The sequence below is a fragment of the Salvelinus alpinus genome, chromosome 10, assembly GCF_045679555.1.
Source record: "Salvelinus alpinus chromosome 10, SLU_Salpinus.1, whole genome shotgun sequence".
NCBI lineage: Eukaryota > Metazoa > Chordata > Actinopteri > Salmoniformes > Salmonidae > Salvelinus > Salvelinus alpinus.
In genome coordinates, this window is record NC_092095.1 from 25,027,229 (window position 1) to 25,045,629 (window position 18,401).

The 18,401-nt window shown below is 41.2% G+C and overlaps 1 protein-coding gene across 1 annotated transcript in view; it reads right to left on the reverse strand.

The window, feature by feature from the left end:
• sycp2l (synaptonemal complex protein 2-like) overlaps window positions 1-16,848 on the reverse strand; it is a 30,918-nt gene extending 14,070 nt beyond the window's left edge. Inside the window, exons 1-23 of the mRNA XM_071331071.1 lie at window positions 16,767-16,848; window positions 16,423-16,542; window positions 16,102-16,219; window positions 15,882-15,994; window positions 15,295-15,316; window positions 15,113-15,198; window positions 14,817-14,905; window positions 14,317-14,351; window positions 14,076-14,218; window positions 13,781-13,927; window positions 13,680-13,730; window positions 13,373-13,465; window positions 13,160-13,220; window positions 12,883-13,031; window positions 12,701-12,761; window positions 10,509-10,548; window positions 10,386-10,419; window positions 10,168-10,211; window positions 10,005-10,065; window positions 4,185-4,237; window positions 3,927-3,972; window positions 840-957; window positions 673-722 (exon numbers count right to left, since the gene is read on the reverse strand). Of these exons, the coding sequence (XP_071187172.1) occupies window positions 673-722; window positions 840-957; window positions 3,927-3,972; window positions 4,185-4,237; window positions 10,005-10,065; window positions 10,168-10,211; window positions 10,386-10,419; window positions 10,509-10,548; window positions 12,701-12,761; window positions 12,883-13,031; window positions 13,160-13,220; window positions 13,373-13,465; window positions 13,680-13,730; window positions 13,781-13,927; window positions 14,076-14,218; window positions 14,317-14,351; window positions 14,817-14,905; window positions 15,113-15,198; window positions 15,295-15,316; window positions 15,882-15,994; window positions 16,102-16,219; window positions 16,423-16,542; window positions 16,767-16,772 (1,740 nt within the window). The 5' untranslated portion in view covers window positions 16,773-16,848. The remainder of the gene's footprint in view (window positions 1-672; window positions 723-839; window positions 958-3,926; window positions 3,973-4,184; window positions 4,238-10,004; window positions 10,066-10,167; window positions 10,212-10,385; window positions 10,420-10,508; window positions 10,549-12,700; window positions 12,762-12,882; window positions 13,032-13,159; window positions 13,221-13,372; window positions 13,466-13,679; window positions 13,731-13,780; window positions 13,928-14,075; window positions 14,219-14,316; window positions 14,352-14,816; window positions 14,906-15,112; window positions 15,199-15,294; window positions 15,317-15,881; window positions 15,995-16,101; window positions 16,220-16,422; window positions 16,543-16,766) is intronic.
• Between the last annotated feature and the right edge of the window lie 1,553 nt (window positions 16,849-18,401).

An 18,401-nucleotide genomic window follows, 5' to 3' on the forward strand; every position in this document is an offset into this window, starting at 1 on the left:
CATCAATATTTTGGGTCCATGGCCAGGAAACTCCCCAGACCTTAATCCCATTGAGAACTTGTGGTCAATCCTCAAGAGGTGGGTGGACAAACAAAAACCCACAAATTCTGCCAAACTCCAAGCATTGATTATGCAAGAATGGGCTGCCATCAGTCAGGATGTGGCCCAGAAGTTAAATGACAGCATGCCAGGGCGGATTGCAGAGATCTTGAAAAAGAAGGGTCAACACTGCAAATATTAACTCTTTGCATCAACGTCATGTAATTGTCAATAAAAGCCTTTGACACTTATGAAATGCTTGTAATTATACTTCAGTATTCCATAGTAACATCTGACAAAAATATCTAAAGACACTGAAGCAGCAAACTTTGTGGAAATTAATATTTGTGTCATTCTCAAAACTTTTGGCCACGACTGTACATCCTAGGATTTGTTTTTCACTTGATATTCTTCAAGAATAAATTACCATGAAACGGATTCCTAGATCCCATACTGTACCTATAAAAAAACACTGTGGCATACCCAATCATTCTGTCCATTTTGATAACTGCCCAACATGTTAATGACAGTCTGTTCTAAGGGGTGGTACTGTCTGGTAGCCTAGGTGAAATAGGGCTATGGTTGCCATTAGCTATGAAGTTACTAACCTAGAATAAAGGAGAGACGTGTTACCTTGACAGGGGAGGCCTCGTCTGCACTGCTGGGAGAGGACAGTGGGAGAACTGTAGAGAGAGTGAGGGGGAGACGGGCTACAGCAGGATGTCTACTAGACCAACGCAGCTCAGAGCACTCAAACAGAATGAGTGGGTGTGAGGGGAGGCGGGACGTGGCATGCTCACTCTTCAGTTTGCTCTTGGTTTTGGGCTTCTTCCTGGTGTAGTCGTGTTTGGCCCGCTGGGACAGGATCACACTGCTGCCAGCCTCAGCAGGGGGAGGAGGAGAGCCTTTTGATTTAGACTATAGAGGATATCAATAAAGTTCAATACCTTATTCATTCATACGAATAGGACAGTTTCAAAACAACGCCACTGGCTACAGCAGTGTTTCCCAACTCCGGTCCCCCATACCCTCAACAGTACATACAGTGGGGAGAACAAGTATTTGATACACTGCCGATTTTGCAGGTTTTCCTACTTACAAAGCATGTAGAGGTCTGTAATTTTTATCATAGGTACACTTCAACTGAGAGAGACGGAATCTAAAACAAAAATCCAGAAAATCACATTGTATGATTTTTAAGTAATTAATTTGCATTTTATTGCATGACATAAGTATTTGATCACCTACCAACCAGTAAGAATTCCGGCTCTCACAGACCTGTTAGTTTTACTTTAAGAAGCCCTCCTGTTCTCCACTCATTACCTGTATTAACTGCACCTGTTTGAACTCATTACCTGTATAAAAGACACCTGTCCACACACTCAATCAAACAGACTCCAACCTCTCCACAATGGCCAAGACCAGAAAGCTGTGTAAGGACATCAGGGATAAAATTGTAGACCTGCACAAGGCTGGGATGGGCTACAGGACAATAGGTAAGCAGCTTGGTGAGAAGGCAACAACTGTTGGCGCAATTATTAGAAAATGGAAGAAGTTCAAGATGATGGTCAATCACCCTCGGTCTAGGGCTCCATGCAAGATCTCACCTCGTGGGGCATCAATGATCATGAGGAAGGTGAGGGATCAGCCCAGAACTACACGGCAGGACCTGGTCAATGACCTGAAGAGAGCTGGGACCACAGTCTCAAAGAAAACCATTAGTAACACACTACGCCGTCATGGATTAAAATCCTGCAGCGCACGCAAGGTCCCCCTGCTCAAGCCAGCGCATGTCCAGGCCCGTCTGAAGTTTGCCAATGACCATCTGGATGATCCAGAGGAGGAATTGGAGAAGGTCATGTGGTCTGATGAGACAAAAATAGAGCTTTTTGGTCTAAACTCCACTCGCCGTGTTTGGAGGAAGAAGAAGGATTAGTACAACCCCAAGAACACCATCCTAACCGTGAAGCTTGGAGGTGGAAACATCATTCTTTGGGGATGCTTTTCTGCAAAGGGGACAGGACGACTGCACCGTATTGAGGGGAGGATGGATGGGGCCATGCATCGCGAGATCTTGGCCAACAACCTCCTTCCCTCAGTAAGAGCATTGAAGATAGGTCGTGGCTGGGTCTTCCAGCATGACAACGACCCGAAACACACAGCCAGGGCAACTAAGGAGTGGCTCCGTAAGAAGCATCTCAAGGTCCTGGAGTGGCCTAGCCAGTCTCCAGACCTGAACCCAATAGAAAATCTTTGGAGGGAGCTGAAAGTCCGTATTGCCCAGCGACAGCCCCGAAACCTGAAGGATCTGGAGAAGGTCTGTATGGAGGAGTGGGCCAAAATCCCTGCTGCAGTGTGTGCAAACCTGGTCAAGAACTACAGGAAACGTATGATCTCTGTAATTGCAAACAAAGGTTTCTGTACCAAATATTAAGTTCTGCTTTTCTGATGTATCAAATACTTATGTCATGCAATAAAATGCAAATGAATTACTTAAAAATCATACAATGTGATTTTCTGGATTTTTGTTTTAGATTCCGTCTCTCACAGTTGAAGTGTACCTATGATAAAAATTACAGACCTCTACATGCTTTGTAAGTAGGAAAACCTGCAATATCGGCAGTGTATCAAATACTTGTTCTCCCCACTGTATATTTGTTGTGGCCTCAGACAAGCACACCTGATTCTACTAGTCAACTAATCGTCAAGACCTTAAGTTGAATCAGGTGTTTTAGTTTACGACAAAATGTGTTTTGTTGGGGGTCCTGGAGTACTGGAGTTAGGAAACACTGGGCTTCAGTATGAATGAAATTGGTGGAAAATAGCTACGATATCACAAATGGTTAGCAGCGAATCCCATTCAGAGTGCAATACCATTATACACTGCTCAAAAAAATAAAGGGAACACTTAAACAACACAATGTAACTCCAAGTCAATCACACTTCTGTGAAATCAAACTGTCCACTTAGGAAGCAACACTGATTGACAATAAATTTCACATGCTGTTGTGCAAATGGAATAGACAAAAGGTGGAAATTATAGGCAGTTAGCAAGACACCCCCAATAAAGGAGTGGTTCTGCAGGTGGTGACCACAGACCACTTCTCAGTTCCTATGCTTCCTGGCTGATGTTTTGGTCACTTTTGAATGCTGGCGGTGCTTTCACTCTAGTGGTAGCATGAGACAGAGTCTACAACCCACACAAGTGGCTCAGGTAGTGCTCGCCAGAGGTAGCCTGACTGCCATTAGGTACCGAGATGAGATACCTTGTGAGACCATCTGCTGACACATGCACATTTGTGGCCTGCTGGAGGTCATTTTGCAGGGCTTTGGCAGTGCTCCTCCTTGCACAAAGGCGGAGGTAGCGGTCCTGCTGCTGGGTTGTTGCCCTCCTACGGCCTCCTCCACGTCTCCTGATGTACTGGCCTGTCTCCTGGTAGCGCCTCCATGCTCTGGACACTACGCTGACAGACACAGCAAACCTTCTTGCCACAGCTCGCATTGATGTCCCATCCTGGATGAGCTGCACTACCTGAGCCACTTGTGTGGGTTGTAGACTCCGTCTCATGCTACCACTAGAGTGAAAGCACCGCCAGCATTCAAAAGTGACCAAAACATCAGCCAGGAAGCATAGGAAATGAGAAGTGGTCTGTAGAACCACTCCTTTATTGGGGGTGTCTTGCTAATTGCCTATAATTTCCACCTTTTGTCTATTCCATTTGCACAACAGCATGTGAAATTAAATGTCAATCAGTGTTGCTTCCTAAGTGGACAGTTTGATTTCACAGAAGTGTGATTGACTTGGAGTTACATTGTGTTGTTTAAGTGTTCCCTTTATTTTTTTGAGCAGTGTACTTCGATCAAATAGTGAAAGTTGTTTTGCAAACCTTTTGCTTCGGTTTCTCCTTGTTGGTTGGGGTGGAGTGTGTTGACCTGAAGCAGAAGACACAGAAGGACATGGAGATTGACAATCAATGAACTGTAATTGCACTAGTCCTCTGCAACTAGTAGTGACCACTCGATTACCAAGGGACAACATCAACTATAGACACAGTTTCAGACAACTGTGACTAATATAACAGGAACAGAACTGTTAGGTGTCCTGTAGAGGTCTTTTGGACAAGTGTTTGGGACTGTGGCCTTACCCGCCAGAGGAGAGAGACTGAGTGCTGAAGAGCCTTGTTTTTGCTCTGGCCACCTGCAAAACAGACAAACAGCACACACACACACACACAGATATTTAAATGTAGAGGGAAATATAGCCAAACAGATGGCCTTGAGGAAAGTCATTTAGTACTTGACACACTAAACGTACACAATAGCCAGTCGACAATAAGTAGTCTATATACATTTCTCTATCTACAAACTGACCTGGTACCTCTTCAAAGCAGTCAAGAATGTAATACTCTCTGGCTTCCTGACATGTGACAAGTCTGTATACGTGGCACCAATAGTCTCAGTTACTTCAACAGTGACCTGAGGCAGTCAGACATGCAGTGATGGTGATGCCGAGGCCCAAGACATCACAGACGTTTTCAGTGACATGATCTGACTGCACAAGCAGTGTTCCTGTGGTCTCCAGAAGGTGGCAGGTTTTCATTATGATCTTGGACACTCCCCTCCGTATTTATTTAGAGACAGTGAAGCTACATTTGTCTCTATAGTCCAGCATTTTGGATTTGAGATAACATTTCTCATACGAGGCACAGTACAGAATGTCACCTACTTGAGGGTATTTTCATTGATATCCATTTTACCGTTTAGAAATGAAAGCACTTTATGCATCTAGTCCCTCCATTTTTTCATGAGCATTTGGACAAATTCACTTAGTGAATACCTTATTTACATGCATTTGCAGTTTGGGTTGTGTTTCTGATTATGTTGTGCCCAATAGGAACTGAATGGTTAATAATGTAGTGTCATTTTGGAGTCACTGTTATTGTAAATAAGAATGGAAGAGGTCACTGAACACATCTACATTAATTTGGATGCTACCTACCATGATTATGGATAATCACTCATTCACGATTATTCATTACCCATGACAGCATCCATATTAATGTAGGTGTTCAGAAAGGTCTTCCATTCTTAGTTACAATTCAAAAGTGACAAACATTATTCACCCTTCAGTTCTTTTTGGGCAAAACAAAACAAAAATCAGAAACAACCTACAAATGCATCCAAGTGCTAGTCATTGAGTGCTAGAAATACGGGACCAGATACTAAACTTACGCCTACTTTAAGACACTATAAGTTCATGTCAAAATATACACATACAAAAGTATGTGGACATCTGCTCATTGAACATTTCATTCCAAAATCATGGGCAATAATATGGAGTTGGTCCCACCTTTGCTGATAACAGCCTCCACTCTTCTGGGAAGGTTTCCACTAGATGTTGAAACATTGCTGCGGGGACTTTCTGCCATTCAGCCACAAGAGCGTTAGTGAGGACACTGATGTTGGGCGAATAGACCTGGCTCGCAGTCGGCGTTCCAATACATCCCAAAAGGTCAGGGCTCTGTGCAGGCCACTCAAGTTCTTCCACACCGATCTCAAACCATTTCTGTATGGGCCTCGCTTTGTGCACATGGGCATTGTCATGCAGAAACAGAGTTCAATCTTGTTAATCATTGTCTGAGAGTTTTAAGGTGCCTTTTGGCAAACTCCAAGTGGGCTGTCATGTGCCTTTTACTGAAGAGTGGCTTCCATCTGGCCGCTCTACCAAAAAAGGCTGATTGGCGGAGTGCTGCAGAGATGTTTGTCCTTCTGGAAAGTTCTCCCATTTCCAGAGAGGAACTCTGGAGCTGTCAGAGTGACCATCGAGTTCTTGGTCACCTCCCTGACCAAGGCCCTTCTCCCCCGATTGCTAGTTTGGCCAGGCGGACAGCTCTAGGAAGAGTCTTGGTGGTTCTAAACTTCTTCCATTTAAGAATGATGGAGGCGTCAGTGTTCTTGGGGACCTTCAAAGCTGCAGAAATGTTTTGGTACCCTTCCCAGATATGAGACAATCCTGTCTCAGAGCTCTACGGACAATTCCTTCAACCTCATGGCTTGGATTTTGCTCTGACATACACTGTCAACTGCGGGACCTTATATAGAAGTGTATGCCTTTCCAAATCATGTCCAATCAATTGAATTTACCACAGGAGAACTTCAATCAAGTTGTAGAAACAGCAAGGATGATCAATGGAAGGAGCCTCATAACAAAAGGGTCTGAATACTTACGTAAATAAGGTATTCGAGTTTAACGAAATGTGCACAAAAAAACAACTTTGTTTTGTTGTTATGGGGTATATTGTGTAGATTAAGGATTTTTCTTATTTAACGTAACTAAATGTGGAAAAATTCAGTGTCTGAATACTTTCCCGAATGCACAGTGTGTGTGCAGTACCAGTCACAAGTTTGAACACGCCTACTCATTCATAGGCTTTTATTTATTTTTACTATTTTCTACATTGTAGAATAACAGTGAAGACATCAAAACTAACAACTAACACATGGAATCATGTAGAAAGTAAAAAGTGTTGAATCAAAATATATTTTATATTGGACATTCTTCAAAGTAGCCACCCTTTGCACACTCTTGCCATTCTCTCACCAGCTTCATGAGGTAGTCACCTGGATTGCATTTCAATTAACAGGTGTGCCTTGTTAAAAAGTACATTTGTGGAATTTCTTTCCTTCTTAATGTGTTTGAGCTAATCAGTTGTGTTGTGACAAGGTAGGGGTGGCATACAGATGATATCCCTATTTGGTAAAAGACCAAGTCCATATCATGGCAAGAACAGCTCAAATAAGCAAAGAGAAGTGACAATCCATCATTACTTTAAGACATGAAGGTCAGTCAATCCCGGAAAATGTCAAGAACTTAAAGTTTCTTCATAGCGCTTGACGGTTTTCGCGACTGCACTTGAACAAACTGGCTCTCATGAGGACCGCCACAGGAAAAGAAGGCCCAGAGTTACATCTGCTGCAGAGGAAAAGTTAGTTACCAGCCTCAGAAATTGCAGGCCAAATAAATGCTTCAGAGTTCAAATAACAGACATCAACTGTTCAGAGGAGACTGCGTGAAATCAGGCCTTCATGGTCTACTGGCACTAAAGGACACCAATAAGAAGAGACTTGCTTGGGCCAAGAAACACGAGCAATGGACATTAGACCGGTGGAAATCTGTCCTTTGGTCTGATGAGTCCAAATTTGAGATTTTTGGTTCACACCACTGTCTTTGTGAGAGAGTAGGTGAACGGATGCTCTCCACGTGTGGTTCCCACCATGAAGCATGGAGGTGGTGGTGTGATGGTGCTTTGCTGGTGATCTATTTAGAATTCAAGGCACAGCATTCTGCAGTGATACGGCATCCAATCTGGTTTGCGCTTAGTGGGACTATCATTTGTTTTTCAATAGGACAATGACCCAACACACTTCTAGGCTGTGTAATGGCTATTTGACCAAGGAGGAGAGTGATGGAGTGCTGCATCAGATGACCTGGCCTCCACAATCACCCAGACCTCAACCCAATTGAGATGAGTTGGACCGCAGAGTGAAGGAAAAGCAGCCAACAAGTGCTCTGCATATGTGGGAACTCCTTCAAGAACATTGGAAAAGCATTCCTCATGAAGCTGGTTGAGAGAATGCCAAGAGTCTGCAAAGTGGTCAAGGCAAAGGGTGGCTACTTTGAAGAATCTAAAATCATTTTTAATTAACACCTTTTCGGTTACTACATGATTCCATAGTTTGTCTTCACTATTATTCTACAATGTAGAAAATAATAAAAATAAAGAAAAACCCTTGAATGAGTAGGTGTCCACACAGACAAACTTTCAAATGAAGGGACTAGATACATTGTGCTTTTATTTCTAAATGGTTAAACATTTGCATGAAAATTCCCTCAAATAAAAAGTGACATTTTGCACTGTCGCCTCATGAAACATTGTTCCCAAATCTAAAATGCTTAGTATAGAGCCAAATTAACAAATTTTATCGTCACTGTCCAAATAAATACAGGAGGGGAGTACCAACCAAGCGTATTGAATGTACAGTTGAAGTCGGAAGTTTACATACACTTAGGTTGGAGTCATTAAAATTCGTTTTTCAACCACTCCACAAATGTATTTTTAACAAACTATAGTTTTGGCAAGTCAGTTATGCACAAGAAGATGTCCTGACACATAATGTTTCCAACAATTGTTTACAGACAGATTATTTCACTGTATCACAATTCCAGTGGGTCAGAAGTTTACATACACTTAGGTTGGAGTCATTAAAATTCGTTTTTCAACCACTCCACAAATGTATTTTTAACAAACTATAGTTTTGGCAAGTCAGTTATGCACAAGAAGATGTCCTGACACATAATGTTTCCAACAATTGTTTACAGACAGATTATTTCACTGTATCACAATTCCAGTGGGTCAGAAGTTTATATACACTAAGTTGATTGTGCTTTTAAACAGCTTGGAAAATTCCAGAAAATTATGTCATGGCTTTAGAAGCTTCTGATAGGCTACTTGACATCATTTGAGTCAATTGGAGGTGTACCTGTGGATGTATTTCAAGGCCTACCTTCAAACTCAGTGCCTCTTTGCTTGACATCATGGGAAAATCCAAAGAAATCAGCCAAGACCTCAGAAAAAAATTGTAGACCTCCACAAGTCTGGTTCATCCTTGGGAGAAATTTCCAAATGCCTGAAGGTAACACGTTCATCTGTACAAACAATAGTACACAAGTATAAACACCATGGGACCACGCAGCCATCATACCGCTCAGGAAGGACACGCGTTCTGTCTCCTAGAGATGAACGTACTTTAGTGTGAAAAGTGCAAATCAATCCCAGAACAACAGCAAAGGACCTTGTGAAGATGCTGGAGGAAACATGTACAAAAGTATGTATATCCACAGTAAAACGAGTCCTATATCAACATAACCTGAAAGGCCGCTCAGCAAGGAAGAAGCCAGTGCTCCAAAACCGCAATAAAAAAGCCAGACTACGGTTTGCAACTGCACATGGGGACAAGATTGTACTTTTTGGAGAAATGTCCTCTGGTCTGATGAAACAAAAATAGAACTGTTGGACATAATGACCATCGTTACGTTTGGAGGAAAAAGGGGGAGGCTTGCAAGCCGAAGAACACCATCCCAACCGTGAAGCACGGGGGTGGCAGCATCATGTTGTGGGGGTGCTTTGCTGCAGGAGGGACTGGTGCACTTCACAAAATAGATGGCATCATGAGGTAGGAGAATTATGTGGATATATTGAAGCAACATCTCAAGACATCAGTCAGGAAGTTAAAGCTTGGTCGCAAATGGGTCTTCCAAATGGACAATGACCCCTAGCATACTTCCAAAGTTGTGGCAGAATGGCTTAAGGACAACAAAGTCAAGGTATTGGAGTGGCCATCACAAAGCCCTGACCTCAATCCCATAGAAAATGTGTGGGCAGAACTGAAAAAGCATGTGCGAGCAAGGTGGCCTAAAAACATGACTCAGTTACACCAGCTCTGTCAGGAGGAATGGGCCAAAATTCACCCAACTTATTGTGGGAAGCTTGTGGAAGGCTACCCGAAACATTTGACCCAAGTTTAAATTGTTTAAGGCAATGCTACCAAATACTAATTGAGTGCATGTAAACTTCTGACCCACTGGGAATGTGATGAAAGACAAAAGCTGAATTAAATCACTCGCTCTACTATTATTCTGACAGTTCACATTCTTAAAATAAAGTGGTGATCCTAACTGACGTAAGACAGGGAATTTTTACTAGGATTAAATGTCAGGAATTGTGAAAAACTGAGCTTAAAATGTATTTGGCTAAGGTGTATGTAAACTTCCGACTTCTACTGTATATTTTTTAAAGGCATCCTCAGTCATTAGATCCACTGTCTTGATCAATACTTGTCTCATTGAAAGCATTGCTCAAATAGCATCACAGCAGACATAAGATGACAAGACTCAAATAGCAAACCTCAGTGTCAGAGCTGGCACACAGTTTGAAGATGTCCTCCGGTGAAGTTTCAATTCTTTCCCTGTGATATGAGAAAAAAACAATGACTTGACGGAAATATGGCAATACAGAAAGAGTACAGTATCGGTGAACCATTGAAACACTTTTTACTGTGATCACTCACCGAGACAGAGCTGTTGCCAGACTGGTCTGGTTTACAGCAGGGATCTATAGGACAAAACAATCATTAGTACTCCCATACTATTTGTGCAGCAGTCAACTCTTTATTACCACGTGCCATATAATGACATAGCTTGACAGAGTTGGACACAGTGTGGGACTAGGTTGAAGGAGCCCCACTGAGTATGGTTAAGTTACCCCTTCATGTGTGCTAATGCTTACCTCTGTGCTGCCTGCAGTTGCCAGAGTAGGGGACCTTGGCGGAAACAATCAGTTGCTCATCTTAAAAACCCAATGTATCATAAATAACCATATAGACTGACAAATAAAGCATAGGGTACTTACAGTGATGAGGTCTCCAATGCAGCTAGCACGTCGAGATCTAGTGGAGAAATACATTCCATGAATTCATACATTCTTTTACAGCAGCCTGATCTCAGACTAGACTTAACATAGTAAATGTAAACAGAGTATGATCGGTTACATAAGACAGGTTTCTTAAAGCAAAAACAAAAGTAGGGCGAAGTCTAGAAAACCAAATATTGCGTGTTCGAATCACAGACAACTGTAGCAACTTTAACTACATAGCATGTTAGCTAATCCCTCCCCTAACTATAGCTCCCTAGCTAACTTAGCCAAAACAAACTGGAATTCGTAACATATTAAATGAAATGGATGAACATCTACCAAATTAATACACACCATATTGGAGTGTCCCGGATGTACAATTACTATGTTACCTCTACCCCAGAGTCAAGGTTGTTTAAAAGGACATGTCGGGATTTTGGCACTGGGGCCCTTCATCTACTTCCTCAGAGTCAGATGAACTTGTGGATACCATTTTTATGTACAGTTGAAGTCTGAGGTTTACATACACCTTAGCCAAATATATTTAAACTCAGTTTCACAATTCCTGACATTTAATCCGAGTAGAAATTCCCTGTCTTAGGTCAGTTAGGTTCACCACTTTATTTTAAGAATATGAAATGTCAGAATAATAGTAGAGAGAATGATTTCTTTCTTTCATCACATTCTCAGTGGGTCAGAAGTTTACATGCACTCAATTAGTATTTGGTAGCATTGCCTTTAAATTGTTTAACTTCGGGTAGCCTTCCACAAACTTCCACAAGCTTCCCACGATAAGTTGGTGGAATTTTGGCCCATTCCTCCTGACAGAGCTTGTGTAACTGAGTCAGGTCTGTAGGCCTCCTTGCTCGCACATGCTTTTTCAGTTCTGCCCACACATTTTCTATGGGATTGAGGTCAGGGCTTTGTGATAGCCACTCCAATACCTTGACTTTGTTGTCCTTAAGCCATTCTGTCACAACTTTGGAAGTATGCTAGGGGTCATTGTTCATTCGGAAGACCCATTTGCGACCAAGCTTTAACTTCCTGACTGATGTCTTGAGATGTTGCTTCAATATATCCACATAATTTTCCTACCTCATGATGCCATCTATTTTGTGACGTGCACCAGTCCCTCCTGCAGCAAAGCACCCCCACAACATGATGCTGCCACCCCCGTGCTTCACGGTTGGGATGGTGTTCTTCGGCTTGCAAGCGTCCCCCTTTTTCCTCCAAACGTAACGAAGGTCATTATGTCCAAACAGTTATATTTTTGCTTCATCAGACCAGAGGACATTTCTCCAAAAAGTACAATCTTTGTCCCCATGTGCAGTTGCAAACCGTAGTCTGGCTTTTTTTAATGGTGGTTTTGGAACACTGGCTTCTTGCTTGCTGAGCGGCCTTTCAGGTTATGTCGTTATAGGAATCGTTTTACTGTGGATAGAAATACTTTTGTACATGTTTCCTCCAGCATCTCCAGAAGGTCCTTTGCTGTTGTTCTGGGATTGAGTTGCACTTTTCGCACCAAAGTACGTTCATTTCTAGGAGACAGAACTCGTCTCCTTCCTGAGTGGTATGACGGCTGCGTGGTCCCATGGTGTTTATACGTGTGTACTATTGTTTGTACAGATGAACGTGGTACCTTCAGGCATTTGGAAATTGCTCCCAAGGATGAACCAGACTTGTGGAGGTCTACAATTGTTTTTTGAGGTCTCGGCTGATTTCTTTTGATTTTCCCATGATGTCAAGCAAAGAGGCACTGAGTTTGAAGGAAGGTCTTGAAATACATCCACAGGTACACCTCCAATTGACTCAAATGATGTCAATTAGCCTATCAGAAGCTTCTAAAGCCATGACACCACTTGTGTCATGCACAAGGTAGATGTCCTAACCGACTTGCCAAAACTATAGTTTGTTAACAAGAAATTTGTGGAGAGGATTAAAAACAAGTTTTAATGACTCCAACCTAAGTGCATGTAAACTTCCGACTTCAATTGTATCTACGTACAGTATGAAGGAAGTTCGAGGTAGTTTTGCGAGCCAATGCTAACTATTGACTGGAAGTGTATGGGTATAAGTTAACAAATATTGCCAAAATCCCAAAGCATCCCTTTAATGTGGAAATTAATATAGCATAGCCTATGTGATCTGGTCTGATACATCAGTCTATGAGATTAAAGAACTGAACATATCTGATTGCAAGGGTTCCATGACATGTTGTATCGATGTCTGGTCATCTGAACGTACACTTTGCTGTGGGAAAGGGAAGAATATGGCATAGCCTACTTTCATAACTTAACAATGGGCTTCTCATGCTCGTAAATTTATTGGTAAAGCATTGTCCTCATAATTCAACTGTCATGTTAGGGGTTACCAGTAGTCGTTTGCTTTCAAAGACCCTCTTGGCAGCGTCCAGGATGTCATGCTTGGAATCGAAGATGATCTGGACCATCTTTCCCTTGGTCATGCGATAGGTGAGGGGGTTGGACAGGTGAACAGTCAGAATGGTCTGATTATCACAGTCTGGAGGGAGAATCATGGTAAACAATATAAAATGCAGCTCGTTACTTCTCAAATAAAGGAAAAGCCCCATATCCTCATTTCAGCATCAAACTGAAGGGCTAATGATGCAAGAGGAATTCTCCACTCACCACACACACTGAACCTAAAGACGTCTGCTCTTAGCAAATGGATTGATTCCCACAGTGAACCCTGTAGCGCCAGACGACATGGCAGAGGGGGAAAACACATTTAAAAACCTCACTTAGGACATTGTAAATCTAGGAGCGACCCATTAAAGTAAACACTACTGACATTCATTTATCGCTGACGTACACTGGTGTGTGTGGTCTGGTCAGTCTCACCTCGGGGTTGTTGACAAAGAGGCTGATACAGGACGTTCCTAGGTTGAAGTCCACCCAGAAATGTTCCAGTTTCTCATCCTCTGGCATGAACAGCTGAAGACAAAGACATTCATTTGTAAGTGTTACACACCATTGCCTGAGGGGAATATCAGACCCAATTGGAGGTACCCATGCATGACATGAGACACAGTTAGCTTTAAATAAGACATTTGTAACTGCCACACATTTATCTTTATATTATCTGTAGTGTCATCCATGTCCCCTTATGACTTTGGAGCAGTGATCCTGGGACTACTGCTGGTCTTACCTCAGTGGTGTCAAGAAACACACAGATGCAGTGGAACGTGAACACCCTATGAGAAACAAGCCATTATCTTACCATGTGAAACTTGTGTTTGATGCAATTTATTCTTTACAGAATAATATTTTTTTATTTAAATAATATGAAATGAGAATAATGAGGTGGGTGTTTGAAATGTAGAGAAAAATAGTGTGGACTCCCCTTCTTTCATCTCCAAAATAGCTGTTCAAGTCATTGAGAAAAGTTCTGCAGTCCTATTTTTCAACAGAGAAAAAAAATTAAGGCTAGTCTTTGACAGTTAAGACATGCATGTTTTACCCCAAATAACAGTCCTCTGAATACCACTATCAACATTTGAATTATTTATGGGGGAGGTTAGAACTCAGACTTAGAGAAACTTACTATCTCAAATTCTGTATCGTTTATTGCGTTGAAGCCCTCTGCAAAAACTGGGTTGGCAAACCACTTGTTGGTCAGCTCTTTCCTCGACCTCTTTATGGTCATTCGACAGAGTGCTTCTGATAGGGCCACCTGCATCTCATAGTCTGAACAAAACCACGACCCAAGTCAGTCACAGACAACTATGCATTTTTCATACAGTGAATTGCATGCCATAAAAAAACAACTGAAAAGTGTCACTCACCGCCCACATTGAGAATTACTTTTGCAAATTTTTCACTGGAGGAAAAAAAAAACGTCAAACTGCATTAAAATTCTGAGGATGTGCAAGTGATGTCATGACTGTATTGGTAAATGCCGACGTGAAAAAAATGAGGGAGATGAAACCGGTGATCTGCATCGATACAAGGTTGGAGAATATAGATCCTTAGTCAATGTGGTAATTGGGACATAATTCACTGGGTCGTGTTAATTGGTGCATGCAATGTAAAACATTTGACTGTTTTGCAACGGTAAAAGAAATAGAGCATTTCATATGGGGGAATTCCATGTAGTCACTCCCTGTTTCAGGCCGTGTTCTTCCGCTTGGTGCCTGATGAACACGATCTTGAGAAAGAAAATAAAAGTAGTGTAGACTAAAACTATCCACTAGGGGGCAATGCATTCTCAGACAACCAATTCAATGTTGGAAAGGCCTCTCCATGTTCTCGTATTTACAGGAATCTGTCATGACTGAAAGCTTACAGGAGTAGACAATGGTCTTTGGACATGCTCAGTTTCCTCCTCTCTTCTTTTGTGGTATTGTCGAGGATCGAGTTAATCGTCCTTATAGCCTGAATGGATAGAAAGAAAACAGTGAAGAACAATGTAACATCCAATAGAATTGCAGGATGTTAATGTTTAGAAAAAAATATATCCCGTTCTTTAGTAACGTTTTTCCTGCTTTTCTATTAGACAACCTCCCTTTTTAGTGAACAAAATGTATTTCTTCATAACCTTCTGAACCAACAACATCGCTCTCAATGACTGTACAGCCTTACCTCTAATCTCAGACTAAACGTGACGTCTGGGTCAGTCCCAATCACTCCAACATGCAGCAGGAAGACGCTGGTGAGCTGACCTCTGTCTTTCCCCCCAAAACAAACAGCATTACTGTAGCTACCAGCATAAAACAAAGCAACATGGCAATTGTGGAATGATCAAAATTAGAGAAAAAGCTCACCTTCAATAGAAGGAGGCAAACGCTGAAAAATGAGGTGAAAACATTTGTATTTAGTTGGCGGATGCAGTGAATAACATTGGAAATGTATTCTAAATCGACCCTAGACCAGGGCTCTCCAACTGTTCTTTTAGAGCTGCCCTCCTGTAGGTTTTCCTGTAACTAACCTAATTCAGGTTATCAGCTAATTATTAGAATCAAGTGTGCTAGATAAGGGTTGGAGCAAAAACCTACATGACTGTAGCGCTCCAGGAACAGGGTTAGAGAGCTCTGCCCTAGACACTTCTGTAGATCTGAAATGATTTGATAAGGATAACGTCGCAAAATTCCTGTAACTTTTCCAAAATTCACGGATTTCCTGCTTATTCCCTCCTGATTCCAGGAGTCTTCAAACCAGGATTTCTGGACAACCTGTTGAGAAAGTTTGTGGAATTTTGCAAACCTAGATAGGAAAGCAACATGGCAAACAACTCACCCAGCCTATCATAAGGCAAAGTGAAGTAATTAACATATTGTTAAGACATCCAATATTTTCAGATCTACATGAGTGGGTAGGGGTTGATTTAAAATTTGGCCAACTCACACCTTACCAGGAAAAAATCAAAAAAGGTCTCAATAAGGCTGGGCAGGTCCTTCACGCCTTTGTATTCGTCCATTTTCAGAAAGTCTGCAGCTCTTTCAAACCACGTCAACATGTGGAAATGAACAAACACAGTCAAATAGACCCATCAGAACCCGATAGATTACATTTGAATGTTAAACACATCTTTGGAGATTTAAAAAAATATATTTTTCTTGGTAAGATACTTATCTTGTAAACGAGACCTTGCCTGGCCAGGCTGTTAAAGCAGTCTTCATCACACTGGCATACATCTTCAATTGCTCTCAAAAGCAAAGTGACACTTTTGAACACACTTCTGTCAAGTTCCTGCAATCCACAGAGGAGAACGGGGAAGAGAATTTTGTTAGAATTGTGAACACTGTTCAGCACATTTATTGTGGAACCAATATGCTTTGGTAAGGTTTTACTGATCAATGTTTTTTTTTGAATAGGCTACTTCAAGCAGGAATTTCATACCCACAAAGGGTTAAATGTAATTTGATGAATGTGGATGTGAGAAAATAGGCTACCTTGTTAGCGACTTTGTTCAATCTGTTAACCAACGACTTGGAGGCTTTCTCCCTCAGAAGTGCTGCTGTGATGGCTCCAACATTATTGCTGACGAAAGCATCCTCCAAAATTATTTCGAACTGATAGAAAATGTGAAAAATACGCATAGTTTTGAGATAGGCCTATAGTTAGCGTTTACACCGCTGGTCTCTTCAATGGGGTCCTATTCACTAACATAAGCAAATCTAAATACATTTCCATAATTTACCATGTTTTACGATAATATTGCCGTTTTTTTAGGCAGCTAGGCAATAATTCACGAAGAAACGATTGCATATAATTGTTAAAAAATTAACAAACTTACGTTCATAATTAGCGGTGTGCGAGCGCAGCTATAGGAACAATTTTGCCACAGGTGAATCTAATTAGTGAACTATCGCTAGAAAAGACGCACATGAAGGACCATGATCTGTCCAAATAAATACATGTTGTAATCTCCTTCCTTTTCGTTACGGGTAATTCAAACTTAACTCAGTGAAACTGTGAAAGTTTTCTTGATAACAGCAATCTGAATCCATTATTGTGTTTGAAAGTATTTTTTGGGCGGAAAAACATTAGTTTTTTGTGTGTGTGAAGCCATTCGATCTTATTTGCATAATGAGGATACATAATGACCAAAGAAACATCTAAAGTTGTGCATAACATTGGAATTTTTATAAATTAAAATGGGACTTTCACAGTTAGTGGTAAAAATCCCCAATAAAAACAACCGTTCTATCGGATCTTTCAGCAATGTGACGGAGTTGAAGTTAGACAAAAATCTGACTGTTTGTCTTACTGAGTTCACAAATTAAAATGTTCTACTTCATTCAAGTGGTATACACAGTAGCAATTTTGTTTTTCCTCAGTTGCTGTATGACTTTCAAACCGAATTAAATGTAACATATTTGAGCCAAAATGCATATGCTAGTTTAACCTATCAGTCAGATGTTGCTGACAGTTTATGGTTGTGACCTTGGTGATTACAATATTGTTTGTTTAAATCTATCAACAGTAGAGAACTTTACAGAGTGGTCTTGTTGCACTACATGTAACAAGGACATGAATAAGGGGTCCTTATGTTATAGCTGACCCTACTCATTACTGTTTAATTTTGGACAAATCTGACAGTTGACCAAATCTCCAGACACATATTATAGGAATCACAGTTTTGAGAGAAATATTTCTTAGTCACTATTGCAAGAAACTACATAAGATCCTTTTCCAGTTAATATCCATTATGGCCAGTTAATTTTTTTATTGTAAACACTTTTTTGGAGAGTTTGAGGGGCGGGGGCTTACCTCTGGGGCGACCCCAAACAAACGATTAAATAAATAGGCTAAATAAATATATATATATAATATATATTTTGTTATATGTTTGGGTTGGATGGGGGTGCTACGCCAGTGGTATATATTTAGGTATTCTGGTCATTCGCTCAATGAATAGCCTAATGTACAGCAATAGATTTTAATTTCACATGAAGGAGAATAATAATCGGAAAAAGTACATTTAACCGTATACAGTAGCCTATGTTTTGATCAGCCTCAAGTTGTAACAGTGCCAATTTGGCGGATGGAAACATGCAAACAAACCCCTGACATGCTTCAGATGTGTATTATACTCTGCCAAATGCTGTCGGGAAAAGATCCAAATTCTGATTCCCGAATAAAATAAAAGTGAACAACATTCTACAATTAAACAATAGGTAAAGACATGGGTGTAGCCTACAAAAATCTCTAAAACATGACATTCGTTAACAATGCCGAATGATTGATGCTTTGTTTATTGTTAATGTGCAGCCCCAGCTGTTTTGATGTTTACACGTCAGTGTGGCTTTAGGTTTACATACAACAACTCTTAATGATCTCAGATAGATCACTTGTTGACACCTGTCAATGTAGGCTACTTGTGTAACCGTTGAATGTTGCTATTTCACATTCAGATTATTCACATATA